The sequence below is a fragment of the Taeniopygia guttata genome, chromosome 1, assembly GCF_048771995.1.
Source record: "Taeniopygia guttata chromosome 1, bTaeGut7.mat, whole genome shotgun sequence".
Classification (NCBI taxonomy): Eukaryota; Metazoa; Chordata; class Aves; order Passeriformes; family Estrildidae; genus Taeniopygia; species Taeniopygia guttata.
In genome coordinates this window covers 29,949,499-29,970,921 of record NC_133024.1, presented here as the reverse complement: position 1 = coordinate 29,970,921, position 21,423 = coordinate 29,949,499, and the positions used below count along the sequence as shown (strand labels likewise).

At 42.0% G+C, this 21,423-nt stretch overlaps 1 protein-coding gene across 4 annotated transcripts in view; it reads right to left on the bottom strand.

Annotated features, from left to right (window-relative positions):
- RIMKLB (ribosomal modification protein rimK like family member B) overlaps positions 1 to 19,833 on the bottom strand; it is a 50,722-nt gene extending 30,889 nt beyond the window's left edge. The window contains exons 1-3 of one of the 4 annotated variants that reach the window (XM_072926386.1): positions 19,640 to 19,833; positions 17,938 to 18,440; positions 11,668 to 11,888 (exon numbers count right to left, since the gene is read on the bottom strand). In XM_072926386.1, coding sequence (XP_072782487.1) covers positions 11,668 to 11,842 — 175 coding nt within the window. In that variant the 5' untranslated portion in view covers positions 11,843 to 11,888; positions 17,938 to 18,440; positions 19,640 to 19,833. Of the gene's footprint in view, positions 1 to 11,667; positions 11,889 to 17,937; positions 18,441 to 19,429; positions 19,577 to 19,639 lie in introns of those variants that run through there. The other 3 variants (XM_072926383.1, XM_072926375.1, XM_072926381.1) reach the window with 3 other exon arrangements.
- Positions 19,834 to 21,423: the final 1,590 nt, after the last annotated feature.

The window sequence follows — 21,423 nt, the reverse complement described above, 5'->3', positions numbered from 1 at the left end:
TGAATATTCTACTGATACCTGGGTTTCTCTCCTCCATATGGGAGTAAGTGTTGACAAATGAATTCTAGATGTCACATTTGGAACACCATGATTTCTCAGTTGCTCATGCTGTCCTGATTGACTTCATTTGTGGATCTAAGTATTCAGCTCTTTCACAAAGCTGATCCTAGCATCCAAAGTCTGGGCACTCAGAAAATGCAAAAACATGCAATTAAAGGCAATTTCTGAGCAGTTCAATTTAAATCACAGACTAACATATTTTCTTCCAGCAATGTTCTGCTTCAATTGTCACAAATTTCTGAAATGACAAAAAAGGCATCCTACAAATTGTCCTCTTCACCATACTGCAAGTTACATTTCCAGAGCAGAACACCATGTATGTTAAGGAGGCTAATGAAAAAGTAGCATGTAATTAAGTAAATTAAAATGTAGTGATTGAAAACAAATACACAACACAGAAGACAAAATTCCAAATATTATTTTGCCAATTTCTAAGTTTAGGTTATTTGCTGCTGCTATTCATAACAGAATTTTATCTTCATACTTGCAGATAAATCAAAAGCGAACTTCATCCCTTGGCACCTAAGTAATACCTGACATGGTGGAATAGCATGTGAGGGTGAGACTAGCTTGCTCTGCCCCAAATTCTCACTCCCCACACACCCCCCCATAACATTGATCCCACTAGACATTCTAGTTTGTTTCCAAACCATGGATTTCTCCTACTATCATGCAGTTTCTCTGCCTGCAAGTTTGAATACCACTGTAACTGCTCACTTGCCTGCCTTGCCTTCAAACTTGTTTCCCATTTGAATCTTCTTGTTCAGTTTGCAAGTTTCAACACAAAACCCGTGCCCCCACCAATTTCAATCTCCAATTTCCTTCATGAGGGAAACAACTCCTTATCTAGCAAGAGTTTCTCTGCAATCACTTCCTGTTACTGTTTCTTGTTCCAGCATGTTTGCCAAGTACACTGCCTTCACACCACATTTTTCTTCACCAGCACCTCAGTCCCCACTCCCAAACCAATTTCAATTCTCTTATCCCCATTATATCTGAATGAGCCATTCAAGTCTTTGTGTCAGAGGGAAAAGGTATAACCAATATGAAAGAAGATCCCTACTTTAAATTGTGTTCTCAGACCAAACTGTATCTCTCATCCCACAGCAGACAGAAGGCCACAACACCAGAGGTCCTTTCTTTTCCATAATACACAGCTATGTTTCAAATGTTTTAGCTGTGAAGCTTAAACAAGTCTCTAAGATGCTGAACAGATTATTTTTTGAAATGATAAATTATTTAGAAAAAATGTATGTCTACTTTCACTGGCAAAAGCCACTTCAGTCAAGCTGAGTTCCTGGTCCAAGCTCCTCCTTCCAAAAAGATCCTTACAGATTTGGGGTAAAACATTCTTTTTGCCTTGAAGTGTCCTCCGTCCACTGCATGACTTGGCAAAAGATTCACAAGACAGCCTCAAAAAGACATTTAAGACTTAAGAGTTAGATGTATTATTAATAAGGAAGGACAAATTCTAAGCAATAAAAATCTGATGCAAAGGTTTAGCCCCCTGTTAAGATGGGTGATGTGAGACCCATCTGCAATGCCAAAAAACCCTCATTCAATGTTTTATCAGGTATAAATACATCACTTAAAAGGTAATCAGTAGTAAAACTCAACATTTCCTTGACCAAATTAGGCAAAGTAATAGTTTTGTACCAGTGTCACCTGTCTGGCCAACAGATGAAACCATGGTTTTGTTTCATATATAAGACAGAAAGCAAAACAATATGCTCTTCTTACTGGAAAGCAAGGAAGAAGGCATTATAAATTAGGACCTGTCATCCATTTACCATCTTGGGTGTCTCAAATTATACTTTTAAATAAATCCTGACTTTACCAGGAAGTAAGCATAATGTCAGGACACCAGCAATTTCAGCAGTTAGGTCAACCATTCAGATGTCAAAGCAAGTAGCTTTTATTGGGGATGGGGAAACCAAAAGAATCTCTTCATTAGTTCAAGACCTTCACAGTTCTATCTGGAGTATAACAAAAAACTTGGAAGAAGTAGCTTGAGTTTTCACACTAGATTCACAAAGGGATTTTGGCACTTTTCACAGTAAGCCAAACTGGTGGTAAAGATACCCTTTTTACCTCATGAGTCAAGGACAGTTACTTGGATATGGAATCCAAATACTGACACAGTCATCAGAGCACAGAGTTTCCTAAGCTGATCTCTCTCTGTATCATGTCACTCTGTGTTACATAAAGCATACATCTAGCACATCAAAAATGAAAATATTCCATCTCTACGGTCAGGGCATGAACCTGGGAAGAATTATACTTGTACTTACTACTTCAAGCAAAGACAGATGCTAAACAAGTCTAACATTGATGCAAATGCCCCAAACTCCAGATTCTATGTACTTACAGCTCTTTTCTCCATGTGATGGATGAGTAAACTCCTGGGAAGGCTCAGCAAAGATGAGCAAATGTGAAGCTCTGGGAAAATAAGGGAAGTGACTGACCACAGCTGCAGCTAAGAAAGCTGACCTTATAATATGATGACTAGAGAGGTGGAGCATCCCTTCCATAAGGAAAGGCTGAGAGAATTGGGAATGCTCAGCCTGGAGAAGACTTTCAGATGACCTAATTACAGCCTTTTAGTACCTGAAAGGCGACTACAAGAAAGATGGTGAGTATTTACAAGGGCACGAAGTGACAGGATGAGAGGAAATGACTTTAAACTGAAAGATATTAGGAGGAAATTCTTGATTATGAGGTGTTGAAGCACTGGCACAGGTTGCCTAGAGAATTTGTGGCTGCCCCATTCCTGAAAGTGTTTGAGGGCAAGTTGGACAGGGCTTTGAGAAGCCTGGTCTAGCAGAAGGTGTCCCTGTCCATACCAGGGAGGGTGAAATGAGATGATCTTCTAGGTCCCTTCTGATTCAAACCATTCTATGACAAAAGAGACCAAAAGGTGGCTTTAAAGATAAAGGTGTGTAACAGAAGATTGTTTGTCTCTCAGCTGAGTGAATCAATTGCACGTGTAAATGTTTGTCCAGGAGAACAGCAAGAGCCTGAATGCCTTCCCAAAGTAACGAGACAGCATGGGGGAGTGTATCCAGGGCTCAGCCCAACCTAGAGGATAAAAACAGAATGATTAGCCAGAAGAGTTTTGAAGAGAGCAATGGGCTTGAGTTAACTTAAACCCCTTTATGCCTTCCCAGGTACTGGGAATGCCCAGTGTTGTGATGGTGAGCATATCAAAAGGACCTGTAATGAGAATCACCTATACATTGTGCTCCAACAGCTCTGTCTATGCTCTATTTCTAGATTGCTTGTCAAATAATTCATAGCTGTATATTTTGAACAGCTAAAGAGAACACTCACACAGCTTTTTACAAAAGACTTCTTCTTCTGTCCTTGAAAAAACTTAAATTAAAAGTAAATCATCCCCCTCAAAGTTCCCCAGCATTGTACCAACACAACAAGACAATTGACATGACACCTAGAGGATACTTTCAAATCAAGTTCTTAGAACTCAAGGGAAATATTTATTGATCTTCTGACTGCTGTGTTTCCCTACCAGATCTAATTATTCTTTAGACAGAAACTGCCAAGAAACAGGATTTGATAGCATGGATTTTGAGCACATTATTTAATGGGTGTTACATTACAACTATTATGGTGAACAAAATCTTTGACCCTAATAACTGTGTCAGTACAGTCCAACCTCCTTCTCAGCTAAAAAATCAAGAGCATTGACATACCTAGTCTTTTTACTTCACACCTGGACAAAATGCATCAAATCACTTGTGTGTCTCTTCCAATATCTGTTCTTCCATGCTTTCCTCACAGATGTGTCAAGATGGGTAACAAGCACAGCAGGACAGTCCCCAGTTCAACATCTGCCCTATACTGAAGCACAGAGCAAGAAAACCTTTCTGTATAGTAAGAAAGGTTCCCTGTAAGTTAACACAATTAGTGTAATTTAAGCAGGGTTTCTCTGACAACATAAGCAGAGCACCTTTGCTGTCAGGTATTCTCCTCAAGTTGTCAGGACACCTGTAATATATTCTGCATCAACTTCCTTAACTTTTGACAAATAAAAAGGCACTTTATCACACTTTTAATCTTAAAATGGACTAGATCTTTAGGGAGATGGAAATCATGTAAGTTCTACCATTCAAAGCATAAGCATTATAAGGACAGCATCACAGATTTTTATGACATTGTAAATATTAATTATTTACAATATAAGGAAAAAAAATTGATCATTTCTGTCGTTACATTCTTTTTGTTGTTGTCCTGCTCTTCATTCCACCTTTTCCATGCAGTAAAGGGCAGATATAAAAGGAAACTGTAATTCTTAAAACCAGTATTTCACTAAAATTTACATGAGAGTTTATAAAAATAAGAAAATTAAGGGACTCATCCATGGACACTGGTACTCCTAGAAGTCCATATCAATCTAAACACAGGTCTGCACACTGGAAGACCATCTCAATACAGGTCAAGGTTCAGCAGTACCAGTCTGTCTCACATTCACAGTCACTGAGAATCATTCACAAATGGACAACCACCGAACTGAGAATAGGTGGACAAAGTCAAAGCTGTTACTGCTTAAAGAACAAGTGATAAGAGTACTTCTCTGATCACAAATCTGTGAAAGCAAGCATAGCCATCAGTTTCATAAAATAAAGTTTTTCACATCAATACTTGTGCTATCTTCTAATCTCTCCCACTGCAACACACAGCTTGCCCTTCTGATTTAAGTGCTGAAGAACTGTTTGTGCAGCCACGCTGTTCCCTGACTCGAGGACTGATGAAGACGAAAAAAAACCACCTGCCACCAAGAACACACTGGTTTAAAACTACATCAGTATGCAGACCCAATTCACAATACAACTGCTCAGACAAATGTGCCAGCAAAACTTGCTTAGGTGACACAGCATTGGAACAGAGATTGTTGGAAAAGTGACACAGAAAAACCCCCAGCCAGTAAAAGACTGTCTTGTCAAATGTTAGGCTAATTTTCATTTCTCAACTAGGATGTATGGAAACACTTATTTTATCTTGCTTTTGTCCCTTTTTACATTGTTTATCATCCAGATGGTCACTCCTGAGAATTCTTACAACAATTAAAAATCTGGCAATGCTTTCTGGCATTTTCAGATACGATGACATGCACGTATGTTCAAGATGATGTGCCCTACAAGTCTGATTTTCCTGGCTGGTTGTTCTAGAACACATGCAAATGAAAAACTTCAGACCTTAACACAGCCCTCTGCAATTAACATAATAAAATATTTCCATGCAGAAACATTCCCACCCTTCCACCTTGCCAAGGTGGCTTTGGACTGAGCCTATATCTACAACTGGTGACACACTGAAGAAACAGAACAATTTTGAGAAAATCAAATTCACTGTTACCCTTTGTTATTTTAGCATCAGTTTAAGATGACAATCATTCACATAAGAATAGAAATCCCTGACAGGAAGGAAGAAAACTGCAAGAACACCCAGGATGGTTACGGAGTATAAATCCTTTTTTTCTTTATGCATTATAAGAAAGTTGTCTTTGGTGTCATAGTTCTGAAAAAAAAAAACCAAACCAATTCTTCTTAACATACATGGCAGCTGTTGAAAAGCACTGTTGTTAAACTACAATAATAAAGCAAATGTCAAGTTTTTTCTATCAGAGATGTGTTCGTCTTGGGTATCTAATACCAGGGTGTCACATACTAAATTACACCCTCCTCTAAACACAGCTACCATTCCAAAATCTATATATAGTCCATATCTATATAGTCCAAAACTATATAGTCCATAGTTGCCTAAGAATAATGTTTATGGTTTTAACATCAATCAGACTGGAAGTGATCAATTTTCACAGTGAAAAAACATCAGAAACAGTTTCAAGTGATTCTAAGACCAGCACTTTCCACAGCACAAAATCCACTTCATGTCTAACCACCTTCCAGTCCTTTGCACACAATGCAGTCCCTTATCCCGCTCTCACTTGAGTCACAAACCGATTTCCCAACTCTGCAGAGGAAGTAATGGCCGCTCTGGCTGTAGTTAATAGCAGGAAACAGGCCAACTCTGCAGTGCTCAGAAAGGCACCTTGCCAAGGCTGCCTGCCTCTGTTCCATCACTCCCGAAGCCACTCCTGCATGCTGCAGGAAAAGTTCTTACATTAAGGTGCACTGCTGGACTAACAAGTGCCAGGGGACTACTGAAACAGCCAGAAGGAAGAGGGCATGACTATGTTCCCTGTTGTGTGATAGATGACAGTCTTTAGGTGACTTACAAAAACATTAAGAGTTTGGTATTTTGATATGGAAACCATTTAATATATGTAAAAGCCCTCTCTTACCATGGATCTAGCTGATTCAAAGCGTTCTTCTTACCATTACATGAAAACACAAGAATTTGTAATCCACCCTAACCTTTTTTCCTACAGCTTTCCATACTTTACAGAAATCTTTCAACTGTGCCGATTCCTTCATGTTTATTTCAAATTATGTCTAATCTAGTGTGTGAAAAAAAATCAAAGATCACAACTACTCATTACTAGTTCAAACTAAGTAAGAAATGAAGGACAGATCATACGAAACAAAAGCACATCTTGCAAGATGAAAGACTTAAACACGACACTGCCTTCTATTGCAAAGTTCAGACCCACACTGGAAATGCAGATGCCTAAATCAGCACACCAACCATTACCAAATTAAAAGAATCTACCTTCTAAGTAATTTCTCTGCAGAAAAAAATGAAGGTAAGAGATCTGTTTCCAGATGCTACCCATCTGATTTAAGAAAAGTCAGCTGACTGTGCACAATGTATTATTGTTTTAGAATACATGACTATTACACCCTTTTTATTCCTCACCTAAACCGAATGTGAAATTCGGTTTCACATTCCCAAAGGAAAAGCCAAGAAAGTCTTAGGAAAAGTTAATACTTTGTTTTATACTTAAGTCACTCCAGCATCTTCAACAGCTCAAAGTTCATCAAAGCTACTTTCCTTAAAACCATTTTCCTTCACAGGACAGTATCAGAAAACATGGAGATTCCAAAAATCTACAATAAAGGCATTGGTAAATTGCTGACTGAGTGATTTCCAATTTCTGCTGTTCCAGTAGCAAAAAAATTTAATGAAAGTATTACTATGTATAATTTTAATGAGGGAAGGATCCAAATTTTCCTAACATTTTCTTCACCAAATAATAGTTCTTGAACTATGCTACCTTACAGGTAAGGTGTGGAGTCTGTGGGGAAATGTACTACTCAATCCTAGACACAGGGAAGAAGAAAGAATATTCAAAATGAGGAGACAACCCATGGTATGTTTTGTCTCTTGTCCATAAAGTCCCCCCTATAGGGTGGGATTTTCCTACCAGCTTCCTCCACCTCCACCTTATCCCACACCACATATTTCTGCTCACAAGCTTTAATTTGTTTAGCTGGAAATTCCTCAAGCCTATTACATCACTGCATTAGCAAGCTTAGACATATAGTTTAAAAGTATACATTTTGACAGGACTCACTACTAAGACTTCACAGAGATGTCTAAAAAATGTCCTGCAGAGTTTTGTTGCATTACTTGCTATGTATTTCAAATAAATATAGGAATTGCCAAACTAGATTAGAAAACTAGACATTGAGTTTGTAATCTTTACATCTGGTAAATACCAGATGCCATGCACAAACAAAATAATCCTAAAGCTGACACTACCAGACATTCCAACTACGAGAAAATTCCTGGTTTGAAGTATTTCTGGAGCTATAACTAAATCAACATAAATACAAGCCATTCTCTGAAAGAACAACCCCACTCTAGCCTGTGTACCAGAGCTAGGAATTGTGTGACCACAAAAAGGGTTGGTGCAACAATCTATTCCAACAGAGAACTGTTAATTATTTGGTGGAGTTAGTCTTCCAATGGGTTGGCCAACCCAACTCACACAAATGCCAGATCCTGCAAAGTAGCAGACAACTTGGTAAACCTTTTTTTTTTTTTTAATTAGCTGAGGTACAACATGAAAGCAACCCAAGAGAGACATGAATTCCTTTACAAGGCAAGCAGCAACAGCAAAGCTGGAAAGAGACAAGAGGAACACAGCTGCTCCACTCAGCAGCAGATTGTCCTAGACTGGTTTAGTTTCAAGTATTTAGCTCTTAAGAAACTTAGGCTACAGCTACACAGCTTAAGTTTAAATCAAACCAGTCCAGTTATCACCCTCCACTTTCTTGTCCATTCCTGTGCAACAATGTTGTGCATGTCTGATTCAGTAACCATCTCAACACGCTCAACCCACCATACAAGCAGAAAAAATTAATTTATACAGCTCTACTCCTCCACTTATTTTTTCTCAGCTTTTGCCTTGTAAATCTACAGAGTACTACTGCTACTATGGAAAAGATAAAGGAGTGCATGGGCTTGGGTAAGCAGACACCTATTCAAGTAAGGCATAAACCATAGTTAATTTCAAAAAACACTTGTTTGAACTTATTTCCAAAACCGTTTAAGCATAAATCGGTTTAAGAATTTCCTTTTAGACTAGAAAGGAAAAACTTTAATTTTACATCTTTTAACTTGCATTTACAATCACTTCTGGACTCATGCTGTGTTGAAGTATTTAATGTGGATCTTGAGCTGCATACAGGTTCATCATGTGGCCGGTGATCCAGGGACTGTATGGGGTGCTTGGGATTTTGGGTCATCCTGAGTTTCAGCTGTGAAAGAAAAGGAACCAGCAGGGATTGCTGGGCCTACACTGTTGGTTTGCTTTTAGAATCCAGCCACACTTCCCATCCAGCCCTGCAGTACCTGCCCCAAGGAGTGGCTGCTGCTGAATCCATGGAGTGAAACACCCCCCCCCTCCTCCCACTTTCCCTTTGGCCATTACAAAACTTATCATTTCTGACAGACACAAATTTTGTAAATCTCAGCATCACAAAAGCTTTATGAATCTGACTTTGGCCTGGGCATCAGTGATACCTGCATGGGTGTGCTCTACTGTTAAGGCTTAAGCCATGTGGTTTGTGGAAGGGACAATTTTCACATGCATGTATCCCATGGTTCTGCTCATTTTTCCTACATTTAGAAGTGTCTTTTCCACTCTACCCCTGTGAAGTCAATAATTTTAAGCTTTTTAATATCTTATGCTGAATTTTTGGTCTCTGAAGTCTCCAGCCATGTTCCTGTCAGTCAGCAAGCCCACAAGAAGGATTACTGACTCTGTCATCTAAAGAAGTACCACATTTTTGAGGTTTTAAATAGCGCCCTGTAATATCCAACTTGACTGTGTAAATTTAACATTCTTCAAACAATTTACTTAAGAAATTGTCTTGGTTTTAAAGGTCCAAAAAAGCTCCAATCAAAGTGTGAATATGTGGGAAAAATCCCAGCTATTGCTTCCTCCAATATCATGTATTACCTTCAGAGTTTGAGCCTTGAATTGCCAAGCTTTCAGACAAAAAATAATAGAAAATAAAGCAAAAGCACATGATTATCCACTGAAGATACATTCTCTTCATCAACCCCTCTGTCACAGAAAATTTTACTCAACCTGGATCCCTCACACAACAGTAGATAACAAAAAGGGTACAGAATGCACTACCTCCTGGATTTCGTTCCAGGACACCTTTTCGTAGGTCAACTGAGGTCTTTAAAAAAGATAATTAAACACAAAGCTTTTTCTTGTGCTGTGCCCCCAGCAGAAATCTTTATCAAAGCACATGCAAAAGCTCTAGAAAAAACACAACTGGAAAATTAAGAGGGAATATTATTCATTGCTCTCTCCAAGAGAAGGAATTGTTTGATACAATTGCCAATGCTCAGGAAAAAAAAAAAAAAAAAAAAAAACAACACCACCACAATTAGACAGACCAGACTACTTATTAAAAAAAATTCTATCCACAATCTTTCAGCACTTATATGCCACTCCTTTTCAAATGGTCAGTTATATACATCATATTGAATGAACACTTTGTATGAGAATAATTACCCTTTTCTTGCATTTTGTTCTAGTAGTAATGTTCTTAATTTTTCTTGTTCTTTTACTACACATTCTCCAATATTAGTTTTCTAACTTGCACTACTTTTATCGTTTTCCTTGCAATAGACACAGCACTAGGAGACATCAGACAGAAGAGAGCAGAAAGGTCCACAATTTACACTTGCCCTATCTAATTCCCCAAAAACAGACAGAAGACAGAAAAGAAGAAATCATCAAGAAATAAAAAACAGTACTGAAATGCTGAAGGACTAATTGTGCATCTCAGAGACTGCAGCTACAGTCCAGGATGGCTATGTTCCCATTACACTCTGTCCAAAGGAAAACACGCTCAGAGCTCAGACTTTCTGACAAGAAGTTACCTTGATCTGAAGATATCCTACAGAATTTCAATCTGTGATAAAAATCATAAGACTCCTCAGATTAAAAGACAAAATAGGTAAACAGAAGTTTAGAAATACCAGAATAAAAAATACTGGATTTACCACACATGTGTTTTATACTTGATTGATTCATGCCAAAATAGGGTATAAATTCTGACCAAAGTTCTTCCCCAGAGTCAGTTTTATGATTCCCTTCCCACATATGGTTTCCCAAAGAGGAACAAGGTATATATGGCAGCCTCTTCTTCACGGCTGAGGGTATTTTCATATTTTCTTCCCTCACAGAATTACTCTAATACAACTTTCAGAAATGTAATTCTTCCCTGGGTCTCCAGCAATACATTTTTTTGACTGATAAATGGGGAAGAGGAATGAAAGAGTTAAAGGTAAAAAAAAACCACTACAATCTCCTTGCTTTAGGAAATCCAAATTAACAAATGCTGAAACAAAAATAAATGATAAGTGTTACACAGCTTGACATTGGTGGTATTAGTATCTTCCCCATCACATAAGCTTACTATCTACAGTAATAGATAGTAAGTAATAATCCTTTACTTAACATTTCTAATGCAACTTAACATTTTATTTTTCCTTTTTAATCAGCACAAGAAAAAAAAGTTAGTAGGAAAATAGAACAGAAATCTTACCATTTAGTTTTAAACACTGTAAATTGTAGTAATAGCTCAAATTATTTGATGCACATACTTTATCAGCACTGTTCTTTTTTGGAATTCACATAACTTCACATCTGTACAGCAGCATGCTTTAGTTATGTCACATTATAACCTCTAGTTCTATGACACTTTGTACTTTTCATTGAAAATTCCTTTTAGATTATTTCCAGAGTTTTCTATTTTGGAGCCAGAACACAAACAGAAGAAAAAAGTCCCTCTGAAACTCTTAAATGTGACCCACAAAGTTCAAGTACTGAAGCAAAAATTAAACTCCATGATTCCTTATTAATTCAGGGGTCCTGTAGTCCTTACCCTAGACTCACCAAAATGAAACAATCCTCCTCTCTTTTCTGCAGAGGGAAGGCAAAAATGGCTCTAATGCAAATTATCAAACTGAACAATTATATTTGATTAACATAATTCATTCTAAACAAAAACTGTAGGATGTACAGCTACATGATTTAGATGATAAATGGTAGGCAGTCTGGCATATATGGAATTTGTTATTAAATAGTACCGATGCTCCATTTTACAATCTTTTTCCAAGTACCCCTTCAGCACACTCCCAGGCCTAGCTCATTCTCACCAAGATTTCCATCCTCAATGGTCAGCACCACTTCATCCATCACCAAGGCCCGGAAATCCAGCTCCTCTTCACAGCACTTGGCCTTCAGTGCTCTCAGGATCTCCTGCTGAGGGTAATCTTCTCTGATGCGGCGGTCTGTTAAGAACCACAGCCTGGGAGCAACTGAACTGCACATCTTGGACTTGTCTTGCAACCTTCAAGGTCTCCTTCCAATGGAACTGCTAGACAGTGGAGAAGATGAGACTCTGTTAGAGTACACAGGCTCTTATCTTCATGATCCCTGCTGTACTGTCCCACTTCCTCTGCGCAAGTCAGTCCATTTCAACAGGCTGCAACTTCCAACCTCCAAGAAGCAAAATAATGTCTGCACCTACTCTGCAACCAAAAGTACCAACAACAGAAACAAATCTGTTTCCATTCCACGAATGTTAAATGCTAGAAATTAGGTCTTGGTCTCATCCCAGTTTTCTGCTCAAGAAGAACACAAAGACGTAACTGAAAACAATTTGAATGGCCACATATGAAGGCCAGAATTTCAACTTCATTATTAGGATAATTCCTTCTAGTGAAATAACTCAGCCTTTCTCCTAGGCACTGCTAAAATACCCAGTGATACACTTGATTTGTCTCATTCCACCACATATGAAAGAGTAGAGTGTAACAAACTCTTTATGTTAAAAAAGCAGACCAGAAGAACAGAAATTCATTACCACAGAATCTTCCAGGTAACTATTTAGGACTGTTTTGCTCTCACAAATATTTCACATCTGCTGTGAGATATACTTAGAAATATATTAAGTAGTATCCAGAACACATAACAATGGTAAAGCCAACAGAAACAAGGAACAACAAACTGTCAAGAATACAGAACATTAACACATAAAATAAAGCAAAATCAAGGTCAGAGTGTCAGTAGTAGCCCTTTCTTGCTTCAAATCAATTTTTTAAAACCCCCTTTACACATAAACAACACTAATGAATTCAAGAGCAAGAACAGAAAATACAGTTAAAATTGAAGAATTTCAATAGGCTTAGAACTGATAATAGCAAGGTACTGCTCCTTTTGCTTTGAATACAGAGGACATGGGCTATTTTTGACTGAATATATTTTTACTGAAATATTTTAAAAGCTGTAAACCAATTACAGGTATATTAATGGACTACTCCTTTATCTTCAAGAAAGACAAGCATGGTGTAGGGAATAGGAATTCTGGGAAAAAACAGAATAGTTTTCTGTGCCACCTTTAAACTTTCCTATTAAAATAAAGATGTAAAAATCATAACTTTCACCAATATAACTGAATAAGCTCCTAGCAGAACTGAACTCTTAGATAGAAACAGGCGTTTTGCCTGGTAGTCATAATGACTGCTGCCAGCAGACAAGGTATGTACTATAACATCTTTACTATATAATTGCTATGACTTGATATTACAAAGGATTTTAGTTCCTGCAGCAGGTTCTGGGACAAAAGGATTGTTTAGTTACAACTATAAGAACCAGCCAGGTTTTTCTAGCATTAAAAATCTTTTTTTTCTACCGCAACAGCTTTTTCTTAATAAGAAAATAAAATTTCAAGTGGACATTTTTATCCCTGGTACTGAGAACCGTAGTAACAACACACAAAGACTGTGAGATTTTTTTTTCCATTGATTTGGTAAATGAGGTGCAACAATAAAGCCAAGGACTACAGTTCTTCTAACAGCCTGGATAAAGGCAGAAGCTATGGAAAGACAATCACAGACCCAGACCAGCCCTTCAATGCAGTCAAGATGTTCAAGGTAAAGCAGGAAAAAGAGTGTTTGCTCCCTGCAGAAAAATGGGTGTGGGAAGTTATAAGAAGTATCTTTTGATCTCTCCAAGAACCTCTTTGCTCTTCAAAGCAGCTGGAAGTGAAAAGGGCAAGACGAGGCTTGGCCTGGCGATGGCTGACATCTATCAGACCCTGCCCCGCTTGTGTCTCCCTTAACAATGCAGGTCTGGAGGCAGTAGTTTACAGAACTTCCTGGAACGACATCCCGTGCTGGGCACGGGACAGCCCGTGCCCGCAGGAATGCCCCCGCCGCAGGCCCAGCCCGGGGCCGCGGGCGCTGCCCCAGCGCTGCCATTTGCAGAGGGGCCGGCGGGGCCCAGCAGCGCCACCTGCCGCCCCTGCCGGGCAGCGCCGCTCTGCCCCGGCCCCGACGGGCGCGTCCCGCCCAACAGCGGGACAACGCCGAGGGCATGGAAAAACACACCACGCACACCTTCTTAGCGTTAAAAAAAAACAAAACAAACATAAATCAGAAACCATCGTGAATTTTCTGCCTGCTTCGGGTTTTAGTTTGGGGTTTTTGTGGTTTGAGCCTTTTTCTCCCTCAGTACTGGTTCTAACGCAGATGCAAGAACCAAGTATTTTCTCCCCATTTTGCTTTTTTTGCCAATCTGCTTCAATTTTCCTCAAAGCTCTTCACTACGTGGCCCCATCTCCACCCCCTGAAATACACCATCACCTCTCCCTGACTGTCATTTCAGCACTTAATTTCTTAAAAATCAGCAAAGGGTCAAAGAAGAAAGAAAAAAGGCGTATCCTTCTCTTTCCTCCATTTTCTACTTCTGAAAGAAGTTACAACATTGCCAAGAAGGGCCACCCATATATATCAACGATGATTTAAACCAGCGGGTGTATAAAAATGCCTGAGGTATGGCTATTCATCTTTCCCCTAATACTACATCTCATTTGCTCAAAATCTTAATGGTTTTATAAATGTATATATGAAAACCCCCATCTTATCATAAGATAGGCAGGCAACAATCTCAAATCTGCAAGACTGAGAAGCTCACTTTAGAACAAACTACAAGCCAGCAGCAGAGACAGAAACTAGCAGTCCTAAATCTTGGATCCTTCACCTCCAACCCAGTACCATATTTTTTTTTTCTACCCAAAATAATTTATTTTTCTAACATTCAGCTCCTAAAGCCGGAATATATTCATCAGTTTCAGTCTCACCTTATAATCTATTTTGATTGTGTAAGAAATCCCACATAACAAAACTTGCAATTTACCCTATTAACCCAAACATCTTAAAATTCCCTTGCACATTCTCAAGAAAATGGTTTGTAGGAGGAAAGCTGGCGTTGCAGTCAGATGCACAAAAGCATTACACTCTGAAGCTGGATATTACTTCCAGAATTCTTCTCTGAAAACCAACTCCACCCATTTCAATCTAAAAGACACAGCCTCGGACAATGCTGGGTGTGCAGAGAATACTTCCTAATCCATGAGAGCATCTACTGCAAAGTAACTACGGTATATATAAGGGGAAGATCAGATGTTTAAATAACTTTAAGATGGCCACTTCAAGTGCACTTTTCACTCAAAGCTACTACAGTCAAAGTAAGTACAATCTTTCAATAACTACTTCACAGATTTATGAAATTAGAAGGCAAAAAATAATCACAAACTTAACTGCATGTAACAGACTCAGAGAGGGAAAAAGGGTGGTATCAAAGTAAAAGGTCTGTGATAAAAATCAAACTGTGTGTCACACCAGCCAAGCAGACACTGCCACAACTGCTTCAGGAATACACTGTGTGGAACAGATTCCTTGCAATTTATGGAGGGAATGAACGCTCACCTCATCTTTCAGCTGTGCCACCCTTATCCTGGTTAAGCCAGGCCTTACTCCAGCAATCACACAGCAGCTTCCTTCCCTCCCCAGCACATGCAAACCTATTTCCTCCCACATTCCTTCAATCTGCAGTACACCTCTAGCAGCTGTTCTAACAAAAGCACTCACTGTGCTCCTTTTTTACTTTACATCATATATGAATATGTTTTATTGAAATAACAGGAAATTCAGCCAATCAGATCAGCTGTCTAGAAAGATCTGGAAATCCTCTCTGAAGACCACTCTTTTTGCCTTGAATGGGGTGTTCTCTTCATGGCTCATTTACTTGTTCTCCTATCTTCAACACCCAAAAGAAGGAGAAAAATAAACTAGTTTCTTTTTCACCATGATGTATTTCCCTTAACATGAAACAAGAAACCCATTTTTAGGAGATACTGATTAATTTATATACAATTGATAAATGTGTAAGATAAAAGGAATCTAGTATCCAAAAAAAAAAGTTCAGTATTCTTTTTATTGAGGATGCAACTCCTCAATGCTTTTACAAAATAAAAAGTCTAGGTTGTGTCTTTCCTATGGGAAGGAATAATGAATGGAATCCCAAATGTTCATAGTATCAAGGATCAACGTGATCTAGCTATTCCACCTGCTAGACCTGTGTTCTGATGTTGCAGCACATTCCCACCGCCTACAGTGAGATCTGGGAAACACCTTAGTGGAACAGTTATTACCAACAGCCCCTCCCAGAATCGCCCATTTTTTAGAGCTTGGCTCAGACTCTCAGTTACAGCACTGTGCAGATAACACAAACTCCACAGATTTCAGTGTTTAATAGAGAGATAAAACCAAACCTTAGTTTTAGCATACCTCTAGGCATGTTTAATCCCTACAGTTGAGATACTGACAATAAAAATCTCAGGGAAGTGCAAAGGAATGAGCAAGAGACTGACAGTCACAACCGCCATGGGAAATGGAGAACTATAGGAGAAACACTGCTCCAAGCACTCGCCTCACTACGAGTAATATTAACAACACCATTAATGTTTATCCCTTAATACTCATTTTCAGAACAGTGCTATTCAATCTGGAAAAGATATTTTGACTTCCTTTTCATCATAAATTAGCTAAGGCTTAAAACTGAGTACACATTTCCAATAAACCAATCATGTCTACCATTACAGCAGTTTCTAGAATGGCTGGAAGGATGCATTTCAATATAGTGAAGACCTAAGAATGGTTGGCAGATGCTTGCATGTTATCTCCTTCAGGAGACACCTCAAGGCAGATCTGATTTATAAAGTCAATCTTAGATAGCAGACCAGTTAAACAGCTAATGAACAGTTGTCCAGCACATGACCCAGCATGTAATCCATCATACACTGTCATGGAAGTCTCTGTCTCATCTTAATGAGAAGAGAGCAGTATTTGAAACATCCCAGAAATAGGACTTTCTATGTCATAGGGAGAGCAGGTCTGCAAACAGTTCACAGCTGTTTTGAGCATAAAGCGATTTTTTTTTCCATACGAACATACCAGAATGATGATCGTCTAAAGAAAATGTTACAAAATATGTATGGATGATGAATATATCACATGGTGATAGAGAAAAGAACTGACATCTTTAGAAAAATAAATCCAAGATAAGTCAACTCATTCCTGACAATGCTGCTTCATGGTGACGCTTAAGGCCAACATCAAGAAAAATTCCTCTTTTATATACCAGAAACTAGTTTTCCTAAGACTGTCACGTAACTGTTTGAGAATCTTTGGAAAGAACACATTTTTAAAAGCTGAAGAATCTGAAAAATTAAAATAGTTATTTAAATGCATTTTATATAATATATTGAAAAGCTGCAGCACAATCTGTCCACTGCTGCTGCATTATCATCCACCCTCTACACATGCATCGGAGAATTGAAAGTCTCTGCAGCCAGGTGAACCCCCAAGCACACCTCTTTGAAAGCACATCACAGTATTCACCTCCTTTTCCCTTTGAGATTTGTAGACTGCAACAGCCAAAGGATAGGGGAATATATTAATTGTTCCCATTCATTCCCACCCCTGCAGACGGGCAACTGCACTCCCCATGATGGCTTTCATCTCCTTGTCTCCACCTTTGCACTGAGTGATGTTCAAGATGCTAGCAGCAATCCTCCCAGGCACAGCTGCCTCTGAAAGGCAGACATTCACACCCCCCATCTTTCCTCCTCTATGTTCATGCTTGCAAGTAGAACACAAGATTCCTCATTCACACACCCCACTTCCCGATCACCACCGCATAATCCATTCTCTTTCCTCCCCGCAACATGAGCCCAATACTGGTCAGTATCAGCCATCCTTCTACTTTGGTCTTGGTATTTTTTTTCCAACAACAGGCTCTCAGCTTTTTCATGCCCCTCCGCTGTCCCTGTGTGCGCACGCACGCACGACCCTGTGCAAATAAAACACACCATTTCCTCCCACATCAGCTGCTTTTCCACCTGTGCCAGGTTCTCCCGCAGTGTGGTACAAATTCCCCCTCTCCCCCCCATCCGTGTGTACACAGCCAGTTTTCCCTCCTCCCTTCCCCCACCCCACAGTCTCTGTGCATGCCTCTCCCAGCGCCTGGAGTGGGGGAAGGGAAACATGCACTGCGTGAATGAATGGGCTGAAGAGACTTACCAGAAATTTGGTGAGGAAGGAGTGGAAGACGAAAAAGGGACTAAAGATGGGTGTTTCCTTCAGCGTGCCAAGTGCTGCTTCAGTTCTGGCTCCCTTAAGGAGGTCACGTGTCTCGCTAGGTACCCCTTTTCCTGGATCCTCTACTAACCAAAAAGGGTGGCACGGAAGTCTTCTGGATGCCTCCCTGCACTACACCCCAAAGGAGGGAAGGGTACTGCTGGAGCTCCCAAAGCAAGCAAGCAGTGATAACGTTCTTCTGGTCCTGTCAGGCACTGTCTAGCGGATACCTCTGGGACCAGGGTAGATTTCTGAGAGAGGGAGGGGGGAGTAAATCAATGTTTAAAATAATTCCCAAATTGTTCTCCCCTGCGGAGCAGGGAAGGATGGGAAAGAGTAAAAAGAGTACTGGTGAAGAGCTGTAGCTTTTCTATGTAAAAGAAATTCAATCCTTGTGTCTCTACTTCCTCAGAATTAAATCCCTAAATGACTGAAGTCACCAACACCTAGGGAGGAAAAAGAAAAAAGAAGAAACATCCCTATTAGACATAAACATACAAAGGTATGAAATAAACGAAATCCCAAAGGAAGAAAAGGTGCTATTCAAAACAGTAAGCAAAGCCAAAAGAAAAATGATGACATGAACATAATTAGAGGAAATGTGCAACTTTAAGTATTTTACACAAATATACTATCACACAAACCAATTTTAAGGGGGAAAAGCCCTTAAAGCTAAGCAGTTTGTTCTTCTACTTAAGAATGTGTGTTCAATGGATAGACAAATCCGTACCAACAGGGGAACATACGAGGAAATTAAGTTTCTAAACCTACAAAAACTATTCCTATTTATTTGTGAGTCTTTAAACCTCTCCCCCAGAATAACCCTTAGGATTCAGATGAGAATCTGAATCTGGAGAAAAGTACGTTTCAGTTCAGAAGCGTGTATTCCTGTGCATTGGGAGCATGTACTCCCATGCATTACAACCCACGCTGCCACAGAAAATAAACAGCGGTTTATAAACGGTGACAAAAAAAAAGAAAAAAAAAAGGCAAAAAACCCAAACCAAAATAACACGTCTAGAGGATGCTTGCTTAAATGATGGAATCTATCCAAGATTAACAGTGGCACGCTTGGAACACGGAGCCCCTGGTAAGATCTCAGGCAGTTAAGACACCGATGTGCCACCAGCTCTTTTTTAAACACCGGAAAACAAAAGGGGAGAGGAAACCTAGTTGGGAAGATCTTGCTGCCAGACCCAACGCCAGCCACACACCCCCCTAGCTCCATCACGTGAAGATCAGCCCCCACAGCCACGGCCGCTCCTCACGGACCCGTGCGGGGACGCGGCCGCCGAGCGAGCCCGCGGGGCGGCGGCCCCCAGCCCGCGCTCGCAGCGCACCGACCCGCCCGCGGAACGCGGGTCCCGGGCCCCTCCCGCCCCTCGCCCTTCGCACACCGAGCGGCCGCCGCCGCTGCTCCCCCTCCGCCACCCACCTGGGCGCCGCGGCGGGCGCGGCGGGGAGGCGCGGGCAGCTCGCCCCGCTCCGCGCGCGGGGGACGCAGCACAATCACCATGGGCGCAGCGCGGCGGGGCGGGACGGCTGTGAGGGGACGGTCCCAACCACCCCCCCGCCCGCCCCCTCCCTCCCGGGCACGGCGGACCCCACCCCCGCGGGCTCGCGCCCGCTCAGCCCGACATCTCACCCGCCCCGGGCACCGCCGAGCCTGAGGGGACCCGCGGGGCGCCCACCCCCACCCCCTCCGGCACCGGGCCTGGGAAGGAGGGCGCGGGGCGACGAAGGCTCCGGGGAGACGCGCCCCTTCCTCCCCGCCGGCGGCGCGGTCCTAGAGGGAAGCGAGCGACGCGACGCGACGCTCCGCTCGTCCCCCCCCGCCGCCACCCCGCCTTCCCCCCGCCTCGGTGTCCCTCCTCCCCGCGGCTGAGGCGAGGAGGCCGCGGCTGTTCCCTGCACCGAGCCCCCCGCCCGCCGCCGCCTCCCGCGCTGGCTCCCGCCGCTCGCAGCATAGCGGCCGCGGTGCCGTAACGGCCGCGCCGCGCTCAGCACGCGCGGGGCAGCGCGAGGGCGGCGGCGCCGGGATGCCCCGGACCGGACCGGACCGGACCGAACCGAACTGAACTCGTGAGCGGCGGCACCACCTCAGGTGGCTGAGGCCACTCCTGTCTAACGGCTGAGGCCTCCCTCAGATGGGTCAGGTTGGAAGGGACCACAGTGGTAATCTGGTCCAATCTGCCTGATCCAGCCAGCCCATGGCACAGGATTGTGTCCAGACAGTTCTCAGATATCTCCAGTGAGGGAGACTCCACAACCTTTCTGAGCAGTCTGTTCCAGTGCTTGGTTACCTGCACAAAAAAATAAGTTCTTCAGGTGGAACATACAGAGCATCAGTTTCTGCCCATTGCCTCATGTCCTAATGGTTGGCACCATCAAACAGCCCAGGTCCATCCCCTTGGAATCCCCCTCTTTGATTGCTTATAGACATTGCTAAAGTCCCCCTCATTCCTCAAGGCTGAACAGGCCCCACTCTCTCATCCTTTCCTTGCAAGAGAGCTGCTCCAGTCCCCCCATCATCCTCATTCCCTGCCAGGACCTGCTCCAGGAGCTTCATGTCTCTCCTTACTGAAGAACCCAGACTGGACGCTGCACTCCAGATGCAGCCTCACTAAGGCCAAGTGGAGGGGCAGAATCACATCCCACGACCTGCTGACAAAGCTCTTCCCGATGTTCTTCCTCACATCCAGTCCTGCCCTTCTCCCCCACCCCAAACTGGGCTTTAGTCCATCCCCTACTGCCCTGGTAGACCCCAGCCCAGGTCCTGCCATGCCCACCTGGCTTCTCCTGCAGCCCCACCTTCCATCCCTGACTGCCCACTCCAGGGTGCAGCCACCAGGCCACTGCCACTGGTGACCAGCCCCAGCACAGCCCAGGCAGCCGCGCTGTCTGGCACTGCAGCAAACATAGAGCACCTGCTGTGCTTGTCGCTGCTGCTGTGCTGCTGCTGTTGGCATGTGGTGTGCAAAGCCAGAGCCCTTGTACTTCATCTGGCAGGTAAAGGTGTGACAGAACCCCTTTATCAATTTGGTTGGAAAGCACCTCTGAGATCGCCGAGTCCAACCTAGGACCGAACACCACCGTGGCAGTAGACCATGGCACTGAGTGCCACATCCAGTCTTTCCTTAAACACCTCCAGGAGCAGTGACTCTACCATCTCCATGGGCAGATCTTTCCAATATCTAATCACACTTTCAGTGAAGAAATTCTTCCTAATGTCCAGAATAAACCTCCCCTGGCACAGCTGAAGCCTATGTCCTCTCATTTTATGTACTGTGACATGTCCCCCATGCCACACATCATACAGCATCATGTGCCTGACATGCTACATGCTACCCAGCGTGTAGCCAGGGCTGCACCATCTCTTGCTGCTGTCACTTCTCTAAAATAGTAACTGCTGGCAGCAAGCAAATATGA